Source organism: Sceloporus occidentalis, unplaced genomic scaffold (genome assembly GCF_023333645.1).
Source record: "Sceloporus occidentalis isolate IW3139 unplaced genomic scaffold, rSceOcc1.0.p SCAF_1, whole genome shotgun sequence".
Classification (NCBI taxonomy): domain Eukaryota; kingdom Metazoa; phylum Chordata; class Lepidosauria; order Squamata; family Phrynosomatidae; genus Sceloporus; species Sceloporus occidentalis.
In genome coordinates, this window is record NW_028316981.1 from 25,995,353 (window position 1) to 26,018,311 (window position 22,959).

At 41.6% G+C, this 22,959-nt stretch overlaps 1 protein-coding gene across 3 annotated transcripts in view; it reads left to right on the top strand.

Annotated features, from left to right (window-relative positions):
* Positions 1-7,897: 7,897 nt before the first annotated feature.
* Positions 7,898-22,959, top strand: part of LOC149321251 (transcriptional regulator QRICH1-like) — a 38,299-nt gene continuing 23,237 nt past the window's right edge. Inside the window, exons 1-3 of one of the 3 annotated variants that reach the window (XM_089518361.1) lie at positions 7,898-7,981; positions 8,711-8,803; positions 20,015-20,344. In XM_089518361.1, the coding sequence (XP_089374487.1) occupies positions 20,036-20,344 (309 nt within the window). In that variant the 5' untranslated portion in view covers positions 7,898-7,981; positions 8,711-8,803; positions 20,015-20,035. Of the gene's footprint in view, positions 7,982-8,079; positions 8,405-8,513; positions 8,804-20,014; positions 20,345-22,959 lie in introns of those variants that run through there. The other 2 variants (XM_089518358.1, XM_089518367.1) reach the window with 2 other exon arrangements.

The following is a 22,959-nucleotide window of genomic DNA, read 5'->3' on the forward strand; positions in this document are numbered from 1 at the left end:
CCTCCTCCTCCCCTCCTGGGCTGCCCTTTTCCTCCCAAAGGCTGGAGTCCCTCCCTCCCTCCGGGCTCCCTGCCCCTTTAAAGCCCCGCACATTTCCCTCTGTGTACAAACACACCAAAGGCAGGCCCACCGGGCTCCTCTGTTTAAGGTGGACTGAGCCAGGGAGAGCATGGCCCCTGAGAGCCCCCTCTGCTGGGCCTGGGCCAGAGGGCAGGCCCCCAGGCAAGGGAGCCTCTGGCCCTGACCAAGGAGGAGCAGGAGGAGGCAGCTGGGCGGCTTTGCCTTGGGGCCAGCAGCAGAGGCTCTGGCTGGCTCTCCCCCTTAAGGCGTCCTTGTTGGGGCTGAGGAAGAAGGGGAGGCTGCCACTGGCAGCACATGGGGCTGTTAAAGCAGCCTGGCTTCCCTTTCATTGGGCCAGGGCAGGAACAGGGAGGGAGCCCTTAGGGAGGGAGGGGAAGCCCCTGGGGGCACACTGGCCCACCCCAAGGCCCCCACCCACCCCCCTCTTGGAGAGCATCATCTCAAACCCATAAAACAAGGAGACCTTGAAGCAGAGGCCTCCAAACTTTGGTCCTCCAGGGGTTCAGGACTTCAGCTCCCCAAAGCCTGGGTACCACAGTTCCAAAACGATGCTGAGAAGCTGGAGTGTGTCCAGCTGGGCCTCCTTCCCACTACCTTTTAAACCAAATCGCAAATCAGTTTCGACCGGTTTAAATGACCATGGTTCGCACTTGAACCCCGAATTGCTGATTTTAAAGCGATTCGGTGAGGAGGGCCATGCATTAGACCCATTTAACCCATGTCTTTTTGACGCTGTTTTTTTCCATGTCTTTTTGGATAAATCAATTCCACACAAGTGTGAACCAGATGCAGATCGGAATCAATTTAAATTTGCCTGTCAGCCGGCTGGAGCAGGTCTATTTTGAATCAATTCATTGATCAATGTGAACCACAAGTAGGTTATTTTATTTTATTTTGCAGCAAGAAAATCCAATCAGGGCAAATGTAGTGTGAACCATGCTCCGCTGCTGAACCGATTTATTTGTAAGTGGGAATGTGGCCCAGAGATGGGCCAACAAAATTGTGAACTGCCTGGAAAGCACACCTTATGAGGAGAGATTTAGGGAGCTGGGGATGTTTAGCCTGGAGAAGAGAAGGCTAAGAGGTGATATGATAGCCCTGTTTAAATATTTGAAGGGATGTCATATTGAGGAGGGAGCAAGCTTATTTTCTGCTGCGCCAGAGAACAGGACCCGAAGCAATGGATGCAAGCTGCAGGAAAAAGAGATTCCACCTCAACATTAGGAACTTCCTGACAGTAAGGGCTGTTCGACAGTGAAACAAACTCTCTTGGAGTGTAGTGGAGTCTCCTTCCTTAGAGGTCTTCAAGCAGAGGCTGGATGGCCATCTATAACAGGGGGTTCTTTGATTGTGAGTTCCTGCATGGCAGAATGGGTTTGGACTAGATGGCCCTTCTGGTCTCTTCCAACTCAATGATTCTATGATTCCATGATTCTGTTAGTCTAAGTTCCTGCCAACTTGGCCAATAGTCAGGGATCCTGGGAGGTGAAGTCCAAAACATCCGGAGGGTCAAAATTTGGGACTCACTGCCTTAAAGGCATTGGCCTTTTATCTTGCTAAGTTTCTTTCCAGGACTGAATCTCCCAGCACCCATATGGCCAGAAGGAGGAGGGGCCCACCGGCATGAATACCCTTGCAGACCCATCTGGGCTGAGGACCACAACCACAACATCTGGACCAAATTTAGGGCTAGGACTCCTCAATATTTTTTTCTCTCCTGTGTCATTTTTAACACCTTTGCCTGATGAAGAAGCCAGTGGAGCTTCAAAACATTGTGGTGGACTCTCCTTCTTTGGAGTTTTTTAAACAGAGGCTCAATGGCCATCTGTCAGGGGTGCTTTGCTTGTGAGTTCCTGCATGGCAGAATAGGGTTGGACTGGATAGTGCTTGGGGTCTCTTTCAACTCTATGATTTTATGTATAATGTGCATTTTGGTTGTTCCAATAAAGGTATCACTGTTTTTTGGTGGGTTTTTCGGGCTATGTGGCCATATTCTAGAAGAGTTTCTTCCTGATGTTTCACCAGCATCTGTGGCTGGCATTTTCTTTCTCTGAAGATGCCAGCCACAGATGCTGATGAAACGTCAGGAAGAAACTCTGCTAGAACATGGCCTCATAGCCCGAAAAGCCCACAAAAACCATGGATGCCTGCCATGAAAGCCTTTGACCTCACAAAGGTATCACTGTTTTGTGGGTTTTGGACGATGCTGTACTTTGTGACCCTAAGGCCCTATCGTTTGTATCTATTTATGGTGACCCTATTGTGGGTTTTCCTTGGCAAGAGTTGTTCAGAGCAGGGTTGCCATTTCCTTCCCCTGAGGCTGAGAGAGTGTGACTTGCCCAAGAAGGAATGGTACTGGGGCAGTAATAGAAATGTATTTTAGAGAGATCTTGTAGCACTTTTGAGACTAACTGAAAGAAAGAGGTTGGCAGCATGAGCTTTTCTGGACTAAGTCTACTTCCTCAGATTAACACAGATATCTTTGAATAGAAATGTATGAATAGCCTTGCAGCTTGTATTCATTAGACTAGAGCGGTATTGTTGTGTGTTTTCAAGTTGTTTCTGACTTATGGCGAACCAAAGGTTAACCTGTCATGGGTCTTGTAAAGATTTATTCATAAGGGGTTTGGCATGGCCTTCCTCTGAAGGTGAGAGACTGGGACTTGCCCAAGGTCATCCAGTTGGCATCCATAGGGCAGCGAGGATTTGAACCCTGGTCTTCAGTTGTAGTCCACCACTCATACCAGTACACCAGACCAGTATACAGGCTGCTTTCCATTTTGAAGGAAACTGGTACTATTCCCCTTCTAACAGGTAGATACTCATGACAAGGGAATGGAAGCAAAGGAACATGAAGTTCCTAGGTCATGTATATTAGGGTTTTTTTTTTTTTTGCAGTGTCTTTGGTACTCTTTTGTATAGGTCATGTCAGGAAATTTAGAACTACTTTCTTTCTTTACTTTTTTCACAGGTATTTCCCATCTCTCTGTTAAAGCAAGCAAGGAGGACAACCTAATCTGTTTTTTAGGACTGAAAGGCACATGAAAGATGGTGCCAAGTGATACCTTTTCACAGAAAAACACCTTATGGCTCAGGTGCTATTAATTGTCTATCCTACAGAGCTGGGAAGGAAATGTATTTAAAACCATAGCCCCTGTGAAGAGTTCAGTTATCCCATTTAGCTGCTAAGTAAGTTTACCCTTTTGTAATAAAATGTAAACTTTAGTCACATTTGTTATTTTTTTTTCCTTAGTGACTTTGGGTCTGCATAGTTAGTAGACTAGCTGGGTTGGCTTATGAAATATTTAAAATGTAGACTTTGGGACACAAATTGAATTGCTTTCTTGCAGTTGGCTGTCAGAGCCCTTTTGGGGTGGTAATGGATATCTTTGCAGAGCATAAATAAGCCTAAAAATCTTCAACTCCCAGTAGACCTGGCCATGCCCACCTCATATAGTGGTTTTGAGTTAGTCTGCTGAGCCTGCAACTGCAACTAAAATTTCAACAGATAGAAGAAACACTACAGTTTACCTGCAGAAACTGCTCAATTGGCCCATTTGGGAGATACTTGGAGGGGTGTATGTATGTATGTTTACTAGCTAATGGGACAACAGAAACAACTCTTCTTCTTCTTCTTGGTTTAAAATAATGTGCTTTCTAATTTCCCTTTCCTGATGTGGGATTTGGTTGAGAATATATCTACACTGACTTGTGTGTAGACCTCTCAGCAAGCCAATCTTCTTGCACCAAATATTGCTATGGTGGGGGAGAAAGAAAGAAATCAGTTACAATCCTATACCATTAGAAGTTAGAATCCTATACCATTATGCTTATCAAGGGATCAGGTTGTGTTACAAGTCTCCTTTTAACTGATATATATTATCTTCAAATATCTGGATGTCAGTTACTCTTATAGATCTTAAATGAGTCCTTATTGCCAAAACCATTGAGGAAATTCCTGAGTTCAGTATGAACCAAGGTGCTTTATCTCGGAAACTGTTAATGCAAACTTTGCTGAAGCTGGGCCAGAGGTTATGGACTTTGGGTTCTGGGCACTTCTTAGGATGGAATTCCATGTTTATCATGATTGTGAATTCCCTTGAAGAAACCAGAACATCCTGATCATTTCCTCAATTCTGTATTCTGTTCAGCTCTGCTAGTCAATTTGGTCTGATCTCATAATGTTTGCAAAGTATTTATCATTTGAAAGTCATTTACGCCTCCATTAGCTGTTCAGCTATATGATTTCCTAGACTAGGAATCCTCAGTCTTTCTGGCGCAAAGTTCTTCTGAAGTTCTTCCTTATTTTCTTGATCAGATCTTTTTCTCAAACTCAGGACCCAAGATGCTGATCTGTTGATATGGTTGCCCCTTCTGGAATTTAGGAGCTTATTCCTCACAATTGTCATATATATATTGTATATATATGGAGTTTCTGACAGTTTTACAACTGTGACCACACCAGCAGTTTCCCTTTTTTGATGTTCTGTGAAACAGGTTTTTCTTCTCATTGCTCTTACAAGCCTTGGTCTTTGTTATAAACTCTGGGTGGAAATCATGTATCCTTCCAGATAAAGTTGCACTGCAACTCCTAGCATTCTTCGCCATTGGAATATACTGGCTAGGATTGCTGGGACTTGCAGTCAAATGACATCCAGAGGGCCACAATTTTTCCAATGATTATAAAGCTTCAAAAGGAACACAAGCTGTGGATTGGATATTGTGGTGCTTACGCTGGGGAAAACAAAGGTCTGTAACTGCTTCATTTTTTATTAATCTGAACTAGAAGTTGTCCTATCAAAAACAGAACATTGACATTGCACTCCTAATGTTCATATAACTGCTTTTCATGTGAGTGTTTCAGTTTCCTCTAGTGGAATGGATTGTAGTATTGTATAGTACAGTATACTAAAAGGTTGTTCCTTCATAATATGTTATGTAACCCCAAAAGGCATGAATAGTGTAGGTCATTTTATCCTGGAAGAAATAAATAAAAATATACCATAATTAGATGAAATAATGCCTCCTGGCCTAGTTGTTTCTTTTATGAAACTGACCTGAAGGTGAAATTCCACATGCAGATAGATAACAATGCAAAACCTGTGAGATTACAGATGCTGTTGGACAGTAATTCACCTCAGGGCTACCAGTCCTGAAAAACAGCAAGATGAAGACTCAGCAAATGCAAATGAGAAATCTCTCAGGGTCAGGGGTTATCCAGAAGACAATGAGCACTAATCAAGCAGACATTAATCCTCCTTTACAGACCCTCCCACCCTGAGGCCTGTCATTAGTAACAGAACAATCCACATGCAAATCCCTCCTGCCTTCCCAGGTCACACAGTAAATATATACCCAACTCCTTTTCAGGCAAGTATTCTCTGAAGATGTCAGCCACAGATGCTGGTGAAACATCAGGAAGAAACTCTTCTAGAACATGGCCACATAGCCCGAAAACACCCACAAAAAACTATGGATGCCGGCCATGAAAGCCTTCGACTTCACATTCACCTCATCCTTGACCACTAGTCATATTGATGGAACCTGAGTGTTGGATCATTTGGAAAACCACTGGTTTCTCTCCCAAGTCCTACCCTTGGTTAGGGGTAATGTGCTTCATCTGCAATATGTGGGCTATGTACCAGTGTGAAGATATGCTGGAATTCTTTCCAAGGGTCCTGGGAAGAGTAAACTTGGGCTGTCTTGCATGAAACAAATGTAGCTTCCCTGTTAAATATGCAGTCTAGAGGCTCAAGTCCACACACACACACACACACCCTTCCACTCTCTCATCCATCCATTCATCCATCCTTATGAGGGCAAATCTTTATATCTGCTGGAATTCTGTAAGTTCTTTGGCATTGTTTTCCGTTGCTTCATCCTTTACATCCTTCATTTACATGCCCCTTAGTTTTACCCTCACCTTATCCTCGGGTCCTATCAAAATCCATAATTTTAACCCCCAAACCTGCCCTCGACTCCTACATGAGGTCGAGTTATAGTCGAGTATATACTGTACATTTTTTAAAACGTTTATTTATTACAATTCCGCAAAGAATACATTAACAAACACAAAATGTTCAAATAGTCTTGGGATAAGAGGTAAGAGAGAAACACATATAGGGGACACCTAACAGGCAATTTCATTAGAGTAGTTAGGCAGGCAGGATTGTATGCTTAGGATGAATGCAAAAATTTGCTGAGGGAGCCTTTCATGATGGGGTCAGGTTCAAGGAGAAAGTGTCTCTCCATAAATCAGCAGTTCCTGACTGTGAGTTAGTGGTAACATAATAAGAGTTAACCACTATAAAAGGAGTGTGATTTCTTTTGTCCATTACAGCCATGTTGGCTATATAGCCAAGTACAGTATCATCCAAAATCCACAAAACAGTGATACCTTTATTGGGCCAACCAATATATATCATGAAGAGCAGGATTCAATTCTCCACATGAAACCCATTGGGTGACCTTGGGCAAATCACACTCTCTCAGCCTCAGAAGAGAGCAATGGCAACTCCACCCTGTTTGAGGAAACTTGCCAAGAAAACCCCCACAGTGGCACAGCGTTAGGTTTGCTGTAAGTCAGAAACAACTTGAAGGCACACCACCACAACAACACACCTGAGGTAATAGAAAGCAACAGAGAAAACGACAATGCCTTGACAGGACTGAGACATCTCATAGGAAGTCCTTTTTTTTGCTAGTGGATTTTCAAATTCCTGGACTTTAAAATACATTTTTCCTAGTACCACAAGAGCCAGCATGGTGCAATGTTTGCACATTGGATTATGACACTGGAGACCAGGGGTTGATTCCCTGCTCAAAACCCACTGGGTGACCTTGCGCAAGCCACACTCTCTCAGCCTCAGGGCAAGGCAATGGCAAACCTCCTCTGAACAAATCTTGTTGAGAAAACCCCAGGATAGGTTTGCCTTAGAGACGCCATTGCTCACAAACGACTTGAAGGTTCACAAATGCAACAAATCCGAGGCGATAGAAAGCAACAGGGAAGAAGGAGAAAACACCTTCATAACAGTGAGACATCCTGGATCTCATAAGACATACCTGGACTTTAATATGCATTGTTTGGCAGTTCCACATGGCCAGGAGGAGGAGTGACCTGCCTGCATAGATATCCCTCCATACGCAGGACTAACATCTTGACAAAATGCAGGCCTGCTGAGACTCTAACATCATATGTGTGTGTGTGTATGTATGTGTATATATATATATATATATATATATATATATATATATATATATATTCCTCTCCTGTATGGTTTTTAACACCTTTGCCTGATGAAGAAGCCAGTGTAACTTTGAAAGCTTGCAAGAGGTATAATGTGCATTTGAGTGGGTCCAATAAAGGTATCACACTGGAGAGATAAACCGGTTTGAAATCTCTTTAACTGTTTGTTTCACGCTTTGCTATGGAATTCTGGGAGTTGGAGTTTGTTGTGGGGCCCAGAGGGCCCCACAACAAACTCCAACTCCCAGGATTCCATAGCAAAGAGCCAGACAAAGAGTTAAAGCGGCTTCAAACCGGTTTATTTATGTAGTGTGTCTTGGACTTATGATTCCTTCACAGTCAGGGCTATACAGTAAAGAGAGCTGAGGAAGAGTCAAGCAAAACAACAGCCTGAGGGAAATAAAAAGCTCCCCCATTTGGAGTCCTCCTTGGAACTAAGCTCCAGTCCGCTTTAAGGCGAGAGGGGCGTGGCTTTGAGGGGGTGGCTGCTCTCGCGAGGCTTGGAGGCGGAGCTCTCGCGAGCCGCAGTCCCGGGCTCTGATTGGCTGAAGAGGGTTGAATGTAAGATGGCGCCCAGGGAGCTGTGAGGGGGAGAAAAAAGACGCGGGGCCTGAGGTGGCGGCGACGGAGCCGGGCGGCAGAGGGGCCGGGGTGAGGCGGAGCGAGGATGGGAGCCAGACCGGGGAGGGCTGGGCGGCGGCAGCGGCGGCGGGAGGGGGGAAAGGAGGCAACGGTGGCTGGAAAGTAAGGAGCGGCAACAGTAACGGAGAAGAAGGGGAGGGGGGCCGGGCCGAAAGCGCGCTCCCGACAGCCCCGGCTGTTGTGTGGCGTCTGTGTGTATGTGGGGGGGAAGGAAGATTGACGGCTCGGAGGGCGGGGTTAGGCCCCTGCGGGGAGACCCCGTTAGCCTTCCGAAAGGCTCTCTCCCTTGGCGTTTCCTAAACTCTAGGTTTCTGTGTGTGTGTATATGAGAGAGAGAGAGAGAGCGCAGTGAAGGGTGTGCGCATGCGCGCGGCGGCAAGAATCCTGTGTGAGAGGAAAGGGAGGAAAGAGAGAGAGCGAGACAATTCTTGTGTCTGCGCACGCGCACTCCTGGTACGGCGACGCTGGGAGAGACAAGAGTGCGCGCCCTCGCACTTTCCCCAGCGTCGTCGTTCCAGGAGTGCGCATGCGCAGACACCAGGTCTGCGGCCCTTTCCCTCTTCGCCTTTTCAGCCCCTGGCAGTAAAGCTTTGTGAGAGGAAGAAGAGGAGGATGCTTCTCCTTCTCCTCCTTCTCGGCCAGGAGGCTGTAACAGCCGCAAGGCAGGGTTCTCCTTTGATGCTGCGCGGGCCTCTGCCTTCCCAACCACTCTGTAATTGAATATTTCGTCTCTTAAAGAGAGATTCAATGGCTGCAGGTTGCTGCAGTTTGCACTACTACGGAGTACAGTACATGTAAGGCCCCATTAGGCCTCCTGAATGGTCCTGGCAGGTAAGTACTGTCGCTGCGTAAGCCCATATATGCCATATATACTCCTCATTATTATAATAATAGAACCAGACCCCAAGAAGGGCCATCCAGCCCAAGCCCATTCTGCCATGCAGGGACTCTCAGTCAAAGCATCCCCGACAGATGGCCATCCAGCCTCTGTTTGAAGACCTCCAAGGAAGGAGACTCCACCGCTCTCCAATGAGGGAGTGTGTTCCACTGTCAAACAGCCCTTACTGTCTGGAAGGTCCTCCTGATGTTTAGCTGGAATCTCTTCTCCTGGAGCTTGCATCCATTGCTCCGGGTCCTAGTCTCTGGAGCAGCAGAAAACAAGCTTGCTCCCTCCTCAATGTAACATCCCTTTAAATATTTAAACAGGTCTATCACACCTCATAACTGTCTCTTCTCCCATCATATCACCCTTTAACCTCCATCATGTCGCCTCTTAACCTTCTCTTGAAGAGACCCCAAGAAGAGCCATCCAGTCCAACCCTTTTCTGCCATGCAGGAACTCACAATCAAAGCACCCTGTGCGAGTGACAGATGGCCATCTGGCCTCTGTTTAATAACCTCCACAAAGCAGGAGACACCACCACTCTCCCAGGGAGTGTCTTCCACTGTTGAACAGCATTTACTCTCAGGATGTTCCTCCTAATGTTGTGCTGGAAGCTCTTTTCCTGGAGCTTGCATCATTATTATTATCATTTATTTATAGAGGGCTGTAACATTTCCACAGTGCTTTACATAGTAAGGGTCAAATAAAATAATAAGGAAAAAGAATAAAAAACCTACCAAGCAGCGTACAGTCTTAAAACAACAACATTGCATGGTTAAAATATCTTAAATAGCACGTGTTAAAAGTTGACCCAGGTTTTTGGCTCAATTTTTTGACTAAAAGTTTTAGACTTACACATGAGTATATACAGTAAGCCTAGAAATTTTAGACAAAAAAAATTGACCCCAAGAACTGAGTTGATTTATCCACAAGTCAATGTAAGTACTGTACTTTAACACTTATGAAAAAAGGACAGATCATCTCCTGGTGATTGCAGACTGACCTGGGGATACTGACCCGGCTCTACTTTCTCATCCATCCAGCCTTTAGGGAGAGGACAAACACAGTTATGCCTGCTGGGTTTTTGTAAGTTCTTTGGCGTTGATTTCCCTTTCTTCATCCTGTGAAGGCTTTCTTACGTGCCCCTAACTTTTAACCCCAATTTATCCGTGGGTCCTATAATAACCCATCATTTTGGCCCCAACACCTGCCCTCAACCTATACTGAGGTTGACTTATAGACCAGTACAGCGTGCCCGCTCCACACGCGGCTTCCACTTTACTCAGAAGCCGCGCTGCTGTGAGCACAAGCCCCATTCTATTGAATGGGGCTTGAGCTTATGCACTATTTGCCTTACACAGGAGGGGGGAGTCCAGAACGGATCCCCAGGTGAGGCAAGGCTCCACTGTATATACATAGACGTTTCAGCTCGTCACAGTTTTACAAGCAGGTTTCTAGATTTCACCTTTTTTATAAAAAAAAAGAAAAGGGACTGTCCCCTGCACACTGTTGCTGCTGCTGCTGCTGCTGCTGCTGCTGCTGCTGCTGTGTGCCTCCAAGTCATTTTTGACATATGGTGACCTTGTTGTAGGGTTTTCTTGGCAAGGTTTTTTTCAGAGGGGAGGTTTGCTATGGCCATCCTCAGAGGTTGAGAGAGAGTATCTCACCCAAGATCACGCAGTGTTTTTTGTATGCTAGAGCTGGGAATCAAACCCTTATCTCCAGAGTCATAGGTCAGCAGTCACTATGCCACACTGGCTCTGTCTTCTGCACATTACGCTGTCTCTAATGACTGGTTAAACCATTCATATGCTCAGCATAGAAATAGTTGGAAAGAAACAACTGAGAGGCCTTTTTAGGCCTCGGTGAAAAAACCTATCATGTTGATTTTATTTTTAGCATCCCTTGTAGCTTTGTGGTCCCATAAAGATGAACAGATTTATTGGGACATAAGCTCCAGGTGACTAACTGCCATATTTTGGCCACATCATGAGAAGCCTTAAGAGTTTTAGGACACAAATATCAGAAATACAGTGTGGGTTCTTGGTGAGTCGAGATTGTTCACATACTGCCAGTGTGTTTGTTTTTAATAATTTTAAGCACTCTGAATTATCTGATTTTGCTGATCAACATGATCTGACCTTCCACGCTTAACATTTACATGAAAGTACAGATAACTAAGAGTTGTTTTTAGGAATCCTTTATTTGTTTAAAAAATGAAAAAGCAACACAAAGCACATTTTGCAAAAGTCTAGTAAAGATGAAAAATCAAGAAAGAATAGCTCCAGTAATTTTTTAAATCCATCTATATGTTCCTAGCTGCACTGGTACTGCTAATGCTATAAATGTATATGTATGTCTCTAAACATTGGTGATGGCAATAATGCATGACACAACAAGTGCGTTTTCCCCCTCTGAATGGTCTTCTTGAACACTAGACTACATCTTATAATTTACTGGCAGTGGTTATAGGTAACAAAACAAATGACTGTTCCAAGACTGGAAGATTTCAATGAGGTATGATAGTCTATGTTGGATCATCTTAGATCAGCATAAGGGTAGGTAGTTTCTGAAAAATTGCCATGATAGATTTGGCATTCAGAAGTTTACACACTTCTCCCCCAAATACTTATATTTGTAATCACCATGGTGAAATTATGGAGGAGAAAGTACAGTGTCTTTGTGAGAGAGACAGAGAGATAATATTAAAAAACTGCAATATTACATTTCTGATCTGGTGTTCTCACCGCAGCAGTGCTAATGAGAATTGTGGGTTTGAAAATGAAAATTGCTCCCTGCCTGCAGGTTATCGAAGATACACATGCATAAGGGGAAAGTAATGGTACCTGTCGTACTCAGTTGAAAAAAGAGAATGTAGAAGCAGTATAAAAGTATTCCATTTTAATATTGGTGTCTTAAGGATTCAGGCACACACAATATGATGTAAGTTTCTGTAATGCTGACTGGTAAACTAGTGCTGGCTGAAGAATTTGTCAAGATTTATGCCAAGGTAGATGATAGCTTTCCTGGATAACTTCCTGTCAACAAACATACATGTTCATCTACTCCTGTTTGGGGTGCAAATTTACAGAGCTTTACAAATAAAATGTAATAATAGTAATAATAATAATATTAAAAAGTCAGCAGAGATATAATGTTAGCCCAGATTTGTAAGTTTCATTTAAATGATCTAATATTAGTTCCCACAATATGTAAAATGCTTCTTCCCCCTTTGGAGTGGGAAGGATTCTCATTTGGCATACCATGTGACCTGACTCCTCAGAATCAGCATAAATAGATGATTGTCTAGCTGATATGTATGGATTTTTCTATGCTGAGAGCTGTGTGGGGTAGTGGAATGTCCAGCCCTGTAGTTCACTGGAGTGTGTGCTTCAGTGCCCATGCTCTCTTTCCCCTTGCCTTATCTGGATTTTGAAGGGAAATAGCAACTTAATTTATATACCACTTCATACTGAACTAAGCACTCTAAACGGTTTACAACTGTAAGCTAATTGCCCCAACAAGCTGAGTATTCATTTTAGCAACCTCGGAAGGACACAATCCTGAGTCAAGCTTGAGCCCTGGCTAGTACTGAACTTGCACCCTTATGGTTTTGAATGAGTAGCTGCAATACAAACATTTAACCACTGCACCACCAGGGAAATGATGAAGGATTGTTCCTTTCTTACATGGCTCAGGTCCACACTATTTGGTAGACCGTATCTGTCTGTATGAACTGGCCCAGGCCCTGAGATCCTCTAGAGAGGCCCTTCTCTCCGTCCCACCGCCATCACAAGCACGGTTGGTGGGGGCATGAGAGAGGGCCTTCTCAGTGGCTGCCCCTGGATTGTGGAACTTGCTTTCCAGGGAGACCAGAATGGCCCCTACTTGTTGGCCTTCTGCAGGCAGACTAAAAACTACCTGCTCAGACAGGCTTTTAAAACAGAATGCTTGTAGAGGAACCGTTTGGGATGTTGTTTCATTTTTATCTTTTTAAAATGAGGCGTTTTATCTTTTTTAAATGCATTTTATTCCTTTTACAATTTTATCTTTTTAAAATGTATTTTATTCTTTCAGTAGCTATCTGTTTTAACATTGTAATAATTTAATTCCTTTTTAATGCACCTCTTTTCAATGTTTTTAATTGTACTGTTGGTTTGTTTTTTTTAAATGTTGTGAAGCCGCTCTGAGTCCCAGTTCTGGGAAAAGAGTGAGATACAAATAAATATAACAACAACAACAACTGGGCATATTCCGAAATGTCATAGCAAGTCTGTCTGTATCTGTTTCAGTGATGTTAAGATGTGGTTGCATGTGTCAACATTTTGTACTTGTATTAGTTTTTTTATTTCAGCTATACAGTCTTATGCATTTTTTTAATAAATGCCATTTCATTTTTATAGTGTTCCAGATTAAGATAACTCTTAAACTTTATTATCTGTAAATGCTAATTTGATAGTATTTGTAATTCTGCAAATAAAAGGATGTTCTTCACTCTTACCTTGTTAGTTTTGGAGGCACCTAACTGCTGGATCTAAGGCCAGCCACCTCAGCCCTTAAATAGTACTATTTAGCTTTTTTCAGTTCGACAGTGAGATACCCAGAGTAGTTAACTACTTGTGAAGACTATAATAAAATGTAAAGATAAAAATGTTATTTGAGTGACTTAAACTATACACTTGATTTATGAGAAGTAGCAAAAATAAAACAATGAACTGTTTTGTTAACTATTCAAGCATCTGTTTATATCTTTAGCTACTTCCTTAGATAATGCATTCTTTTAAAGTAATTGGCATTTAGTAATATGTTTGGCATTAGGTTGTACTTTCCCCCCACTATGAAATCTAATACTCATTTGAAATGATTATTCAAATCTGACAATATTGAGAGCATAATTGTGAAGTCTGTTTTTTTAATGGCAATATAGCTTGGACTGCCCCAAATGCTTCTCTTTATTTCTGATTTGGGGGTGGGGGAGCACCATGTCAAAGATGTTACATTTAATTTCCCTTGCTCTTGGGAATTGTGTTTACTGGGTCAGCAGCAAAGGGAATAGCATCATTAATTCTGGCTTGCACAGAAAGCAAGGCATCATAAGTTTGCCAACTGGAACCTTTATTGGAAAAGTAAGGATCTGTTTTTCTTTCCTCATTGGAGCATTTTAATTTTAAAATTCACTGGCTAAAATACAGGACCAATATGTTTTACTTATTATTTGTTCTGAAAAGTAGTTAAGTTGTAATAGTTAGCTATAACTTAGAGTTTTGCATAAAATGTGTAATATGCTCCTGTTCCCAATGTTAACTGTTAAATAATCCCGATGTTAAAAACATGAAATTACTAACAATGAACTTCTGAGGTTTCCCCCCAAAAATATTATAATTGTATCCCTTATCTTTTGGATTCATGTGCATCTGGCATAGTATGTTTGTGGCAATCTTTACACCTATTAAACTTCATATACACTAAACAGATTCTTTTGGAGTTGGTTAATATAATAGTTAAGCCTAAAACAAATGTAAAGTTGGGCATGCCTGAGCTCACAGAAGTCATGCCTAATACCGTACTCTGTTTAGATAAGACATGAGGCCCCATTTATATATTACCTGGCTTAGCGCAGGTGCTGCCCTCTAGTTATTGCTTCTCTATGGTTCTCTGGAATTCTTACGTGTGTAATGGGAATGGATCCTATAATTATTTGTGATGGCAGTTTCCGACCCAGTTTAGGTGAACATTACTAGTGTGGTTTGTGATCCAATCTTATAATGTGGTTTGAAGTTGCAGAAATGACCAGGAGTAAGTGTGAGAGCAACTGCCTTCCTTCTCTAAGTAATGTGTGAACAGGTCCTGGATCTGCTTAATTTAACAGAAACAAGCACCAGAAGGCCCAAGATACCATTTGCTGCCCTCAGCAGAAGTTAGAATCTGAGGCCTTAATTTGATTCCTGCAGCAGTGGGATGAAGACATATAGCATTAATGCATGTATTGGTTGTAAACAGCATCAAAAATGACATATGACTGCACACATTTCTCTCTACCTTTGTAGAAGAAATGCATTAAATTTCCAATGAAGAAATACATATTTGGGTGTTGAGTGGCTTTGAGGAAATGACTACAGAAGTGACTGATTTTTTGGTGACATAGGCTTTCTCATGATTCAATATATGTAGTGGTCGTTCTCTGTCTTTGAGGTTTTCTTTTCCTCTAATTGCACACAATTGTTGGTAATGGAATGCTTAGTGACTAAAAAATTTAGTATGTACATTACATCTTATAAACTGCAGCTTGTACATTTTATAATTCTCTAAATATTTCAGATTATTTGTAAGCATTAACTTGTTTTTATTTTCAGAAAAAAATCCACAGAACCTGAAAAGCAAATAGGACTGTTGTATATGCTGTACAGCCTTCTATTCTCAACTCATACTTTGAATAAATAAACAAAAATCCCGGATACAAAATAAATAATTTAAGAACAACCTACTGTACATATATATTTACTTTGAGTTTATTTTCTTAGAGTTTAACTTTGATGAACCTGAATGAGAGCTAGAATTGAAGGAGGAGAGAGTGTGGAGATAAGGTTTAGGAGAACTAGATGGCAGGGAACGATGAAGATTATAAAGTTCTTGGTCCCCTTCTACCTGAGTTTTTGCCATGTATTGCTCACGGTCATATGTTTTTGCTAGCATGAGAGCTAGGAACCTTTTTAAAAAAAAAAAAAAAATTATTTGAACTTTAGATAAACATGCTGTCTAGGTATAAGAAAAACCACTGATAGGGCATTTTGTATACTGCCAACTACATAAACTCTGGGTCAGTAAGAGGCTGGAACCGTAAAGCTAGTGAGGTGCTTGCCAAAACAATTCATTTTTGTTTGGTGATTGGATAAATGAAAGTCTCATTAGTGGATTATTCAAACAGTGACTGTACATCTCCTCATTTTAGTGAGTTAGTGTTCTTCCAGGTGAAGATCTCTTAATAGGTTGGACACATATTTAGGCATGAGAGACAAGGCTAATGAAAGTAGGTCCCTGCTCTTTCAGATCCTTGAAAATATTGCATAAGGCATTAGGACATTTTGCTGACTAGTGTCAAGTTGTCATGCGAGGAAGAAGGAAATTGGTAGGAGCACCTTCTGTGAGCAGAGCTTTGTTAATGGAAGGTATCTTCACCTGATTTGAAGGAAAACCATTGCACCACATTCCACCCACATTGGTCTCCTTTCAATAGGCTGAAAATGGGGCTGCGGTTGAGTGGAGAGAAAAAGAACTATGCTCCTTAGCTCCAGTTTATAGATACCTAAATCTGGATCCATCCTATTAGACCCCTGGTTATGTACAGGTTTTTTAAAAAATGTAAATAGAAATCCCTATATGTAACTGGCCTTATTGCTGTTTTGCATGCAGAAAATTAACAGGTAAAGCTTTTCTTGGTATAGGCTGACTCCCTTATCCAGAATTTCAAAATCCAAAATATTCCAAAATTGTCCACATGGGTGGCTGCAATAGTGACACCTTTGGTTTCTGATGGTTCATTGTACACAAGTTTCATGCACAAAATTATGAAAAATACAGCCTAAGTGTCTATGAAACATAAATGAATTTCATGATTAGACTTGGGTCCCAGTTCAGGTAAATATTCAAAACAGCTCTGAAATCCCAAACACTTCTGGTATGAACATTTCAGCTAAGGGAGGCTCAGCCTATATAGAGACAGGCAGATGAATCTCTTCTAGTGATGGTGTGCATGCATGTATTTGAGAAGCACAGCCAATAAAAACTAACTTAGATATAAACACAGGTACACCTACACTGCCTATTTTGTCAGTATACCATTTTGGTTACAACTTTTTAAACAGAGGCAGAAATTAAAAGATAATATAGTGTTACTTCTTAAACTTCCCAGGTTTGTTTTATTTTGTGGGATGTTTTGGGGTAGGGGTAGGTTAAAAAAAAAAACCTGTCCCATCTGTTCAAAACTAGGTATAATGCACCCTAAATAATAATCTGGAATTATAATACTGATTGATGAACCTGCCTATGTTAACCTGCTGTGCATAATTCTCCTCATCACAGGAATGTACAAGAATCAATGCAGAGCAGTAATTCACATCTCCCTCTTGCCACCATGAATACACCCTGTTTTGTCTGATTTTGGAGGCTAAGGAAAGTGTGGTCTGATTAGTACTTGGCTGGGAAACTACCAGCAATTTCCAAACAGGACTAAGAAGGACTGCTTAAAACTGTGGAAAGCCACTGCCTGCTCATGTTGATAATAGAGGGCTAGTTGGACCAGTCATTGATTCAGTATAAGGCAGATTTCCAAGGTCCTAGATCTTTGAGACTTACCTGGGTGTTCTGCATTCCACACTTTCAAGAGATAACTCGCTCTGTGTATGTTTAATGGAAGCTAAAATCCTTGGTTGTTAACTGCTTTTGACTAATGGCATCCTTATGAATGAGAACTCCAAGTCAGCCTATCATCAACTGCCTAGCTCCAGTCTTAGAGACTCAGGACTATGGCTGCTTTTATTGAGTCTATCCATCTGGAATGCACTCCTCCTACTGCCTTCTACCTCACCAAGCATTGTAGGCTGTGTCCACACTGCAGAAGTAATCCAGTTTGACACTGCTTTAACTGCCATGGCTCAGTGCTGTGGAATTCTGGGAACTGTAGTTTGTTTGTGGCACCAGAGTGTTGTGGTGCCACAAACAAACTACTGTACAGTTCCCAGAATTCCATAGCATTGACCTGTGGCAGTTAAAGCGGTGTCAAGCTGGATTATTTCTGCAGTGTGGATGGACTCCATTGTCTTTTCTAGAGAGTCATGTTGTCTCATGAAATGTCCAAGATACAACAGTCTCAGTTTAGTCATCTAGAGAGAGTTAAAGTTCAGTTTGTTCTAGGATCCATTTATTTGTCTTGTCTGCAATTGGGGGTATCCATAAAACCTTTGTCCTTTACCACATTTTACATTCCTCTCTGCCAGGGTCCTTGTCTTCAGTCCAGACTTCTGGCTTCCAGATAATTAGCCCTTAACTGTGCAAATATATTCACATTCTCTTTAAATTCTGTGGGGATGTTCTTCAGGTTGTATTTCAGCATGATGATTGGTTTAGTATTCTTCAGGTTTATTCTAATTTTTGATATTAGTAGTTTATGGTCTGTGCCACAATCTGCTCCTGAACTTGTTTTTTCCCAGAAAGAAATGAAGCCTCTCCATCTGCTTCCAATTAGGTGGTCAATCTGATTTCTGTATTGACCATCAGATGATGTCCATGTGTCCAGTCACTTCTTGGGTTGCTTGAATAATGTGTTTGCCATGAACAAACTGTTAACATCTCAAAACTTAGTCAGTTGGTCTCCTGCTCATTTGTTGATTGTAGGCCAAGTTTCCCCTCAGTCTTTGATTTTGCTCTGTTTCCTATTTTTGCATATATTTTTGCAGTCCTCTTTTAGTGTGTGATCAGTTCCCTTCTGGACTGCAGCATAAACTCTTCTCTCCTCCTTCCACCTCTGTAGTTGGAGCATAAACATGGATTAAGGTTATATTGATGAGGTTTTCACTGAAGTCTTATTAACATTATTTGGCAGACTTTGCATTATATCCTTTCACTGCTTTTCTACATCTCCTCACTATAATTACCACCTCATTTCTTTTTAGATTTTCATTTCCTGAGTAAAACACTATAACTGTCTTATACATAATGTCCCATTCCTATCCATTTTAACTCACTCACCCCAAGTATTGCAATGTTTATATGTTTCATTTCTTGTTTTACTATGTCTAGCTTCCTCTGATTCATGCTCCTCACATTCCATGCTCCTATAATATGGGTTGTGCAACTTCAGACTTCCCTTTCGCCTCTGAGCATGTCAACAGCTGAACATCCTTTTGGCTTGAGTTCATTTGCTTCATTAGCCACAGTGCTACTCCTACTCAGTCCTCTGCTCTTCCCCAGTAGCTTGTTGTGTTCCTTCCGACCTGGGAGTCTTATCTTCTTGCATTATCTGTTTGTTTATTTTGATTTGTCTCACCATAGGTTTTTTGTGGTAAAAAATCCACTCTTTCATCTCTGAAAGAACCTCCACCAATGTCACTCCCCCGCTACTGCTGCTGCCCAGTAGCTATTTGGCACATTTAGTGTTTGGCTCCTCAGCAAAAGCCTGTTTGAAATGGGAGACCCAGTAGCAGCACTGCTGCTCTCAGCATAGCGTCTTCCCTCACAGGAGCATGTAATCCCACCAGCCATAGAAAGGTTGTGCCAATGGTGGGCTAAAATCATTGGAGCACTGAATTCTTGTGCAAGTTTCTACTCCCCTAGTTGTATGCTTCTACTGTGTTTGTGTTGGCACTATATTTTTGGTTTCAATTCTTTTAAAAAATCCACATAAATAAATCCTTTTATTGAAGCAGTGATGCCCATGTAGCAGTTGTAATTTTTCATTTCTTTGAATTAGAATGCCTGTGCAGACTGTTTCCCATTTGTAATGTAGAAATTATGACAGAAATGTAGTAACTCCTGTTTTGTTTTGTTTTTTCTGTCATTCTGTGTGTGTGTGTGTGTGTGTGTGTGTGTGTGAGAGAGAGAGAGAGAGGTAGCTTGTATATCGTGTTTATTACTAAGAAACTTTTTGTTCATAAAAATACATTTCATTTCATACCATAAAGAGAATTGCTGTCTAGTGAGATGGTAGAAACTCTGTAAATATTTGGATTCCCAGCTTATAGGAAAGTTTATGGCTTATAAACAGTACTATTTGTTTATTTAAGATATTTCTGTATTGCCTCTCAGCTCCTGAAGCGATGAACAAATAAAAACAGTTGCATTTTTTTCAAAATTGCTTTATTTGGCTTGCTTTAGCTTGATTCACTTGAGGTCGAGATTCTTGTTGGAAGCCAATTATTCACCTGAGGTTGAGATTTCTGTTGGAGGCCAATGGGAGAGATGAAAGGTAGCATAAGGGAAATTTAGCAGATAGCGGCATATTATCGTAAGCACGACTTTTTAACAGGTTAGGTGCTGCTTGGGAGTGGGTGCACTCGATGACCTGAATAATTGTTCTTCTGATTCATAAAAAAAAGTTATAAATAAGGTAATGGCTACTCGACTGATAGCTTGGAGTTAGTAAATGTTTGCTTTTCTCTTCTAAGGAATCCTGAGGACCTTGCAATATGAATAATTCCTTGGAAAACACCATTTCCTTTGAAGAATACATCCGTGTAAAAGCACGAACAATCCCTCAGCATAGGATGAAGGAGTTCCTAGACTCCCTTGCCTCCAAAGGCCCTGAAGCACTGCAGGAATTTCAGCAGACAGCTGCTACTACAACCATGGTTTATCAGCAAGGTGGAAACTGTATTTATACAGATAGCACAGAAGTGGCTGGATCTTTGCTTGAACTTGCTTGTCCCGTTACAAGTGTCCAGCAGCAAACCCAGCAAGAGCAGCAAATACAGGTGCAGCAGCCCCAGCAAGTTCAGGTAATCTTAAAAAAATGTCTTAACTACAGTTTTCCATCTTTGTTCAGGTGTATGCAGATGTTTGAATTCTAGGCAGTGTGACAACAGTGCTAGAAACAACTGATCTTACATTTCCTTCCTTTGGTCTATGAAACAAAATAGTACAAAAAGTAGTGCATTGTTTATGAGTAGTCTTCTAGGTATGATAAAGACTGTATTGAGTTGTATATGTCAGAACTGTATGAATCAATTGCTATATATCTAATATGAATGGGAAACATGTTTTCAATCTTTCCATACTATTTGTTGTTTTTTTTGTTCACAGTATAAAATTGTACAGTACAAGTAGCTGCATATCAACAAATGTGTTTTTTGATCCCAAGAGGGAGCTGCAAACAACTCTGAAGCAGTGTGTGTGGTTTGCAAACAGATGGATCTTAGAAGACTAACTTGATCATTATATAAATACATTTCTGAATTCACAAACTCATTTCTGAAGAACAAAGAAATAAGACGAGTCATTTAAGAAATATTATGTTTCAAATACCATTACAGTTGCCCCTCCTTTTTCGCAGGGGATCCGTTCTGAACCTCCTCGCAAAAATGGCTTGAATATAGGGGCGGGGCTGTGGGAGCACGCCTTGGGCACGCGCCCCACTGTTTCCTCCTCCATTCATCCCTCACGCATAAGCAAGGGATGTGAGTTTCAGAACCATGAGAACGGAGGATGGACTGTATTTCAAAACGTTGTATCTGCTTCTTTGCAGGAATGGTGTACCTGAATTTTCATCCCTACTGTGCTTCAGAATTGGGATTTGAGGTGCATTTCACACACATCTTGATTACTTTTAATGCTTTTAAAGATAAATAATAGCCATTATTCTGGTGACTAGATACACTAAGTCATAAACAACAGCTTACTGTAAATTCTGAAATATGAGGTATTAATGGGATAAATAGTGACACTACTTGAGTTTTTTTACTTCTTAGCCATGAAGTAAAGATTCCATCAGGGCTAGCCTGAAGATCATCATCAATTTATTTAGAAACTACATGTGAAAGGGATCTGGGAGTCCAAGTAGACCACAAGTTGAACATGAGTCAACAGTGCGGTGCGGCAGCTAAAAAGGCCAATGCAACTTTAGGCTGCATCAATAAAAGTATAGTGCCTAGATCAAGGGAAGTAATATTCTTCTTTGGTGAGACCCCACCTGGAATATCATGTCCACTTCTGGGCACCACAATTAAAAAAGGATGTTGAGAAACTAGAGCTTATCTAAAGGAGGGCAATTAAAATGGTGAAGGGTCTGGAAACCATGCCCTACGAGGAAAGACTCAGGAAGCTGGGGATGTTTAGCCTGGAGAAGAGAAGGTTAAGAGGTGATATGATAGCTCTGTTTAAATAATTGAAGGGATGTCATGCTGAGGAGGGAACAAGCTTGTTTTCTGCTGCTCCAGAGAACAGAACCCAGAACAATGGATATACGCTCCAGGAAAAGAGATTCCACCTCAACATTAGGAGGAATGTCCTGACAGTAAGGGCTGTTTGGCAGTGGAACACACTCCCTCAGAGAGTGGTGGAGTCTCCTTCCTCAAAGGTCTTTAAACAGGATGGATGGCCATCTGTCGGGTATGCTTTGATAGAGATTTCCTGCATGGCAGGGAGTTGGACTGGATGACCCTTGTGGTCTCTTCCAACTATATGATTCTATGATTTTATCACTGTATATGGCACTTTACAAGAAAAATAACAAGAAAAGCAGTTCCTTTCCCTCAGACTTGCATTCTAAAGACATGACACATAAGAAAAGGGGATGGCTGTGGTGGAGGGGATTAAGTCCAACAGATATTGCCTCTTATTCTCTCCCTCCGAGGCCATGTTGATGTCAGAATAGAGGAAGAGAAAGAACACTGAAGTTGAGGAATTGTTTGGCTACACAGGGAGCGCATAAACTTCTTCTAAACCTTCCTGTTCATATGTGGAAGGAGTGAGAGATACATACTTAAATTGTTTAGCAGACATGTATGTAATTTCTGTGTTGTCTCTCCCTCTTTCCATAGTAAGCTTTGACAACGTGGTTTACTTTCATTGCTTTGTGTCTACTGTCACAGTCCTGTCTCTTTTTTTTTTAAGCAATGCTGGCATGGGCAGCAACTGTCAATCTGTAGGCCAAATGCTACCTGTGGGCATCCACTTCTTACCATATATGACACTGTGGTTGATATCATTAGTTCTGAGTTGTGGAATCAGTTCTTGGAGAAAAGGCCTAAATGCAGTTGTTGGTGCAACTACTAGAGCCCTGTTGAACCATTGGAATGTAAATAAATGTTAGTCTGTCAAGTTACTTTATGCAAAGGGAACTTGTAGTACATTTGAGACACGGTGAAAGAACTTGTAGCTACAGACTCTTTCACACAATTAGTCTCAAAGGTTCTACAAGATCCCTTTGCATACTGATATTCCAGATTAACACAACTGGGTTTCTGAATCCTACCCCACATTGAATTCCTGTTGATTCATTAGGCATACTCTAGTTGAACTAACTGAATTTTGATGTTTATCTTTATCTAAAAGGAAGAAAAATGATACTGATTCTTTAGTACTTGAGTTTATCAATACCTAGTAACTGGAAACT